General features: G+C 54.6%; 2 protein-coding genes across 2 annotated transcripts; both read right to left on the minus strand.

Moving 5' to 3' along the window:
- Positions 1–240: 240 nt before the first annotated feature.
- Positions 241–3,597, minus strand: BDR25DRAFT_77735 (importin subunit beta-1). Its single transcript, XM_033699028.1, has 8 exons — positions 3,427–3,597; positions 3,303–3,361; positions 2,417–3,220; positions 1,517–2,362; positions 892–1,468; positions 731–839; positions 524–681; positions 241–410 (listed from the first exon to the last, which is right to left on the minus strand). Exons 1-8 carry the CDS (start codon positions 3,464–3,466, stop codon positions 385–387), a joined length of 2,619 nt encoding a protein of 872 aa, XP_033543203.1. The 5' UTR covers positions 3,467–3,597; the 3' UTR covers positions 241–384.
- Positions 3,598–4,415: 818 nt separating this feature from the next.
- On the minus strand, positions 4,416–6,023 carry BDR25DRAFT_237646 (protein phosphatase 2c; the record flags this gene model as incomplete). The annotated part of the gene is made up of 1 exon (XM_033685597.1): positions 4,416–6,023. One exon carries the CDS (start codon positions 6,021–6,023, stop codon positions 4,416–4,418), a length of 1,608 nt encoding a protein of 535 aa, XP_033543204.1.
- Between the last annotated feature and the right edge of the window lie 1,012 nt (positions 6,024–7,035).

The raw sequence follows: 7,035 nt of genomic DNA on the forward strand, positions 1-7,035 counted from the left end.
GCTGGGGGGTCGATGTCGCTTGGGGGTGTTAAAACATCGTCTTTGATGTGGGTACTTCGCCGTCGACGCCGAAGTGCTCCAAGACCTGGCGATTGATCATTTGCTAGCGTGGGCTTGAGGCGTAACAGGGGCCGGCTTTTTGCTGGATCGACGGTTGCCCCTGACGTGATCGACCGCAGGGTCACGGCCTTGCTGTTCCATGTGCGCTTGGAAAATGGTCATGAAAGTCCCAAGTGAAAGTCCCAAGCTGATATCACCTAGAGAGAGAACTTAGTCAAAACGCCGGATAGATTCCCAAGAAAGGGTATCCAGCATGTCAACTAATTCTCCGCTCAAAGCAACCCATACGACGCCGAAAGGGGGAAAGGGTGGGGGTCATGATATTCAGGCCATGACGCCTTGATTGCCGCCTGAGGGAAGGGATCAGTGATAGAAGATATGTGAAGGATAATCTCCAGTTTCAAAGAATGAAGTGTTATTTAAGGAGGGGGAGTAAGAAAAGGGCCGTTGATGGGCAACGTACCGACTTGGCGTTTGATTTGTTCTCGTGCCCATCGAGCAGTATCGCGCGTTCGGCCCAGGAAATCTTGGTTGGCTCGAGTCTCCCGCGTCATAGCTGTAAGAAAGTCATGTCGGAAGTACTCCCTAAATTCGCCGGCGGGAAATGCGTCCGCAAGGTCACTGTCATTGATTAGCTGAATGACACCAGCATCATGGTTGTTCAGCCTACCCAATGACACCACAAGAAGATCGTAAGAGTGCTTCAGTGCGGTTGGTGTCTGAGAAGATTACGCGAAGGAGTTCAAAGATAGAGTCAACGTAAGGGACCATGAGTTGAGCTACCAAAGTTAGCTTCTAATTCATATGTCGGGGTTTAGGGGGGAGACATACTCTTGCCACTTGATTTCATCGCAATAATGCAGCCATCCCAGGCATCCATGATACCCTCGCGAAGAGAAGTGACGTAATCCATCATCTCAAAGTTGCCATCTGGCGTTACGGACACTGAAGAGGCTTGCTGCAAGACCTGAGCAACGACCGCGAGATATGTCTCGAAGTGGCCGCCAATGGCCTGGGCAATGTCGCCGAAACACTGGAGGATTGCAGGCTTGAATTGGTTACCAAGCTGGTTACTCCTGAGGTTATTAAGGAGATAGTTCATGAAGGCATCGCAAAACGGCTGGACCTTCTCGCCCAACGAACGAGTAATATCGCTGACAAGACCTATCGCCATAGAGCACAGACCAGGTTCTTCTTGGTTGCCAAGGGCGTTGTAGAGGTAAGGTGTGAAGGCTTCCATGTACTTGATGAAGTCCTCTTCAAGGGCGGTTGCAATCGAGCCAATGGCGGCAAAGACGGTATCTGGAACACTAGACTTTCCGCCAACTGTCGAAAGCAGCTGTAGCAAAATCTGCATGATACGATCGGCCTGTGGCCTAATGTCTCCTTCCAATCGTTGCACAATCGACTAAACTTGTGTTAAAAACCTTGGTGGAGCTGCGAAAGAGATACGCACCATAACGACGCTAGCTAAGCTGGTCTGCATCTCCTCTAATGTCAACTTATCTTCGACGCTAACGACCTGTGACTGCAGAGTGATTGACTTCTCCAGACGCTCAAGGATAACGTTCGACAGAGTAGCTACGAGGCCGATACTATCATTTGCAGAGTTAGTAACAAAAGCATTGAGTACTTCATATGCTGCAGTTCGGAGTTGATTGTCCGCATCAGCTCGTTCCGTGACCTGCAAAAGATGAGTAATGCTCTGTTGGAAGTGAGTCGTCAGTGGGTTTGTCTGGCAGCCTGGTTCACCGGCAAATCGGTCCGCAAGATTCATCAGAGCCCAGCAGCACGATGCTGCCATCTTGGGGTGACTTGAAAGGCCGTTGAAGAGGGCTCCGATTAGAGACGGCAGGTGTTGCTGTGCGTCGACTGTGTTGGGTGACGTCTCGCAGATTCGACCAAGAGCATAAGCTGCCGAGTCCTTGACGTGAATCACCTGGTCATCCATCATCGCAATCAACACAGGCAGCGCTTGCTTGATGATGGGGTCCAGGACATTCTCTTCTGGGCCTTCCATGATGGCTCCGAAGGCAGAGACGGACGCGTCGCGGTAATGCCAGTCTTCGGACCGAAGGTTCTTCTCAACGAAGGCGAGAACAGGGGGGACAACACCGCTGCCGACGCACTGCGCCCAAAGCTGCAAACACTGATATGCAGCACGGGAGATGTTGTATTCATCGTCACCGGCGTCCTCGTCCTGCTTGGCGAGGAGTTCAAGCAACACCGGGACGACTTCTTGAGTGGCCACTCGAGCGAAATTGTAGTAATCCCTCAGCTCAGTGGAGCCCTCGGCTTGAGCCTGTTTATGCGTTAATATAGACATATCCCACATTCGAAGCTGGGGTCTAGGTACCTGGGTGTTGTCGTCTTCGATGGCGATCTCTTCCTCACACACAGTGCACCAAAACTCAACCGCGAGCTTAGCAACGTCCTCCTCGTCGCTCTTCATGCCCTGGATCGTGAGGCCGAAGAGGGCCTTCTCCATGTAGAAGCGCATCTTGTCGTAGTACAAGCCCATGATGCGGTTCAAGCAGCCATATGCGGCCTGCTGGATGCGGCCGTCGTCGGCCTGCGTGGCCTCGCAGATAACCTGCATGATGTAGTTTCGCTCACCCTCGTTCTCGAAGTTGGACCGGACAAACTCGATCGAGTCGCTCAGGGCCGATATGGCGGCATGTCGAACGTCATTGTTGGGCTCCTCTTTGCGGGCACCCTGGACCACTGCGGTGAGGATAGCATTGGAATGATGTTGCAGGGCCTCGCGCAACTCAAAGTCCTCGGTGTCGCAAATGAAGCCAATGGTAGTCAGCGAGGCCTGCTTCTGGTGGTCTGCACCCTGCCCGACGTTTTCCACGAGCGTGGGCATCAGCTCCGGCCATTGTTGGCGGGGTATCTCGATGGCGGCAATCGAGGCAATGAACTGGGCGGCCGACTGCCCGGCGCGAGAATCGGGGGTGGAGAGGGTGCGGAGAGCAAGACCCTTGACGCTCTGCTTGATTTCGGGGTTCAGGCTGAGCCATCGTTCCTGGACCTGACGTAACCGGGCGTATTCACGCGCTGAGAAGGCGTTCTTGAGCGCAAGACCGGCGGCGGTTCTAATGTGAGGCTGGGCCGACTCGTTGGCCAGTTCTTGGCTGAGGATCGTCAGGTATTCAGACTGCAGGGAGAGGGGGACGTCATTAGCTAAATCGTTCGTGGAGTGCGGCAAAGGGCCCGGAGGGGGAGGGGGAACGACTTACAAAATTGGCCTCGGCCGCCTGGGTGAGCCGTGTTTCAGCGCTCTGGCGGATGTTGGAATCTACGCGGCGTTAGCTGGGGCGATATGGCACGGAGGGAGGGGGGAGGAGTGAGAGGGCGCCGCACCAGGAGAGAGGGTCCCCTCCAACACCTGGTTAATGTCCATGATTGCAGGAGGGTAGGTTCAGGGAGCTGGTGGATGGAGCAGATTGAGGTAGAAGAGTGATGCAGCGGGACGAAGGCGCACCTAGATAGTCGTGGGTGGGCTGCCGCGCGAGAGGAGGAGGCACGAGGAGGGAGGAAGTTGCGGTGGGCTGCCGTGTACGGAGGGAATTTGAAGCGAAAGGAACGTCGAACGTAGGGAGGGCCAAAACACGTGAATCGTTGTTTTTCTGACGAGGCTCGCCCCACCACACACCGGCGCGTGTCTCACAGCAACAGCAGTGGAGGATTATCTAGACGTGGATGCAGATGTGCAAGCAAAGAACAAACAGGCGAGCGAGCGAGCGAGCGAAGGATTGCCGTGGAGCTGCGAGGATGAGGACTGAAGGTGACGGCGAGGGAGTAAATTTTGGCAGCAGTGACCGTGGACGGCGGCCGCGACTGTTGATGACCCCCGTTCAGGCAGCCAGAGGAACCATAAGCTGCACATTGGCTCGCTTCCCTTCCGCCAAACCGTCCCCAGATCGCCCCCGGCTGCAGCCCTAACGAGCACACAGGCCACGGTCACTGACCCCAGCCATGAATGCCCATCTTTATACATCCACGCATAGTACCTCCAAGATGTCTGCTGTCGCTATGCTGGGGTTCAGTACCGGACCCTTGGATCATGCTTCTTCGAGCACTGCCCCCCTGCCCAAGTAGTCCCATCGCCTTTGCTCCCCCCTCCCATCCGTGCATCAATTGACATCACAATCCCATTCAGTCCATTTGAGAATGCCATGATTTTTCTTTTGTCCATCCCAATGTCTACATGTGTGACCTGGAACATTCACAACCCATATACAAATACAGAGTACACCAGAGCTATCCAAAACAAAACCCCCTATCGCACCAAGTGACACACCCATCCGCCCAATATGCAATGCGAAAACAACCGACAAAGAATCAGACAATCACATCCTCCCACGAGGGTTGTTAGCCTCTTCCTTCCTCCAGTCTCTCAACTCCTTCGTTCCCATGCTCCCTAAACCCCCCTCACTCCGCCTCTCCCATCCGCCCAACCGCACAACTAATGTCGTCGCATTGTCCGCGTCTGTACTAACCTCAACTGCAAAGCTCGTTACATCTCTTGCAGCCTGCTCGGGCGTCTTAGCTTCTTTCACTATGTCCACAATCTCCTGGTCACTGAGCGGCCCAGACACCCCATCAGAGACAAGCACCATGAAGCTGTATTCTGCAGGCGATAGTTCGATGCGGCGAATTTCGGGTTCCGCGCTAACTCCAATACGTTTAGACGCCATGTCGCCGAAGGCGCGAGTGTTGGCAAGGCCAGAAACACGCTCCTCGCCAAAGGAATCCGTCACAAACGTCGCAGCGTAGCGCCGGAGACGAGTTGCTTCCTGGGGCAGGGATGGGTGGTGGTTGGACGTGAGGGGAACAGCAAGGCCAGTTGCAGTGTTGCACAGGAGTATTCTCGTGTCGCCGACATGAGCCGTCACGAGCGTTGAGGGAGAGGCGGGATGCCAGTACGGCGAGGGTGTAGGAGTGGATATGAGCGCGATGCTGCATGTGCTCCCGCCTTTGAAGCGCTTCGCTCCGCCAATTCGTTTGCTTGCTCGTGAGGGGTGCCCCAGGATGTCGTCGTCGTTGATGGCTCTGTCTGCGAGAACTGGGTCTTCGTCTTGCTTGCTAACTTGGGCAGAAACAAAGTCATAGTCGGCCTTCAAGAAAGCGTACGCTAATACCGTCTCGATGCCAATCCCCTCGCTAACGTCGGCAGGAATGGCCGAGCTTGAGGACTGACGCTTCGTAGTGACGTCGTTCTCCGTGGGATAGCCACGGCCTCCGGCAGACATGGAGAAATATTCTGGCTTGAATCGTCGGAAGTACCCTCCGACTAACTCCCTCCAATCTCTGACGAGACATCGCTCCAGCTCTTCGGCTTTCCGTATGCTGTCCGATTGCTTAAGTGGCGGTGCGCTGTTCATCGGTTCTGCCTTGCTGTCGACGCCTCCAGACGGTGCCCTTTCATCCGTCCCCGGTTTAGGGGGCTTTATCGGCTCAGTGCCAGATGGCGTATGCGTCTCCACGGCTTCTAGGATATCTTTACCAGAAGCCTCTGCTTCCGGGTGGGCAGTCCTCTCGTCCACACTGCCCACACTACTCGGCCACCCAATATACCTCTCCGCCCTTCCCTTCCTTTTCAGACTACTCTCTAGCTCAAACAGCCTTGCCCCCTCCTCAACATAGGTATGCAACTGTTCCCTCAAGAAACCCGAGCACTCGCTGCCCCCGTGTCCATCAAACACGCCGTAGTAGAATACTTGGGGGTCTCCGCTGGCACTATCAGCAGGTATGACCTCACTCTTTATCGCGCCGCTTGGGTTCCGTGTCAGTGACATGGGGCGGCGCTTCGAGAAGGCCGGGATCTCAATTGTGCCCGCCTGGAAGGTATCCTCGTTATAGGGCCGTGTGCCACGCGACAAAGAGACGCCGAAATGATGTTTCGCGCTCTTTAAGGGTATCCGCACGACTGTCATCTCTCGCGTTGCGCCCACCATGGGCGGCGCCGCTGCGGGAGAGCGGTTCGTCCCACGCGGCTCATGGGGCGTGCTCTTGTCTCTCGGGAGCTTGTGGTGCGGGCCATGGACCGGTCTCGAATCGGGGTGTAGCGAGGTCGAGGGCAGATGGGTAATGAAGTATTCGTGAAAATTTTGGCGGTCTGAGGGGTTGGTGCTGCGGTGAGAGGGACTGGGGAGTGCAATTGACGGCCGCCTGCTGGCTCTGACAATGCGGACTGGTAATTTCCACATGCTTGGGCCTGCTGGGAAGCATACATGGTGTTGATCAGAGCTGTGAGGGGATTATGTCATGCAAACCATCCAACTGGGGATAACCATTTCCTGACCATCAAGCTAGTCGAGTTTACTGGTCGAGCAGCGGGCGCGAAGACGATGCTGGCTGCGCCTCGATGGACGACAGGCGGCCGCTTGCAGCACAACAGCGACGTCTCAACACCGGATCGTAGGGCAGACCAAACGAGCAATTGAGGGATAAAAGGGAGCTGAGACGTTGTTGAACGCCGGGGCGAGATGGATCGCCTGTCGGCAATCGTCGTCATTCGGGAAATTCCCGCTGACCGGAGAACAATGTAATTGGACAGCACATCCGCGCTCCTTCAACTGTCCTAGCAGAGATTATAATTTTCTTAATGTTCTTCCTAGCCACAACAAGAGGGTTGACAGATCACACACACTATGTCCATATTCCGCGATGGGTTAACATACTTTATTTCTGATGGAGCCCGGGTATAGGAAAGAGACTGCAGTAGGCAGCATTTATCCAGTAGCAGTCCTCGGTAACGTGTTTTATCAGTAAGCTGCGGACATCAGTAAGCTGCGCACCCTACTAAACCGCGCGCGCCTCTTTGACGGATAACTAAACAGCAACTGAATTAAACCTATATAAGTATATATATAAAATATTCCTAATTGCTTCTACATTAATTCCTTTTATAGCCTTGTACATGGCACCTTGAGCAGGTTGGTGGTGCTCGTTGATATGCCCGCGATG

This window comes from Lindgomyces ingoldianus (genome assembly GCF_010093535.1).
Source record: "Lindgomyces ingoldianus strain ATCC 200398 unplaced genomic scaffold BDR25scaffold_34, whole genome shotgun sequence".
Taxonomy (NCBI): domain Eukaryota; kingdom Fungi; phylum Ascomycota; class Dothideomycetes; order Pleosporales; family Lindgomycetaceae; genus Lindgomyces; species Lindgomyces ingoldianus.

Bases quoted from the DNA above. Each gene is read 5' to 3' on its own strand.
- BDR25DRAFT_77735 (XM_033699028.1), bottom strand. From the start codon at position 3,466: ATGGACATTAACCAGGTGTTGGAGGGGACCCTCTCTCCTG. The intron at 3,362-3,426 runs GTGCGGCGCCCT...AACGCCGCGTAG, and splicing joins GGAGGGGACCCTCTCTCCTG to ATTCCAACATCCGCCAGAGC. The intron at 2,363-2,416 runs GTACCTAGACCC...ACGCATAAACAG, and splicing joins TCGAAGACGACAACACCCAG to GCTCAAGCCGAGGGCTCCAC.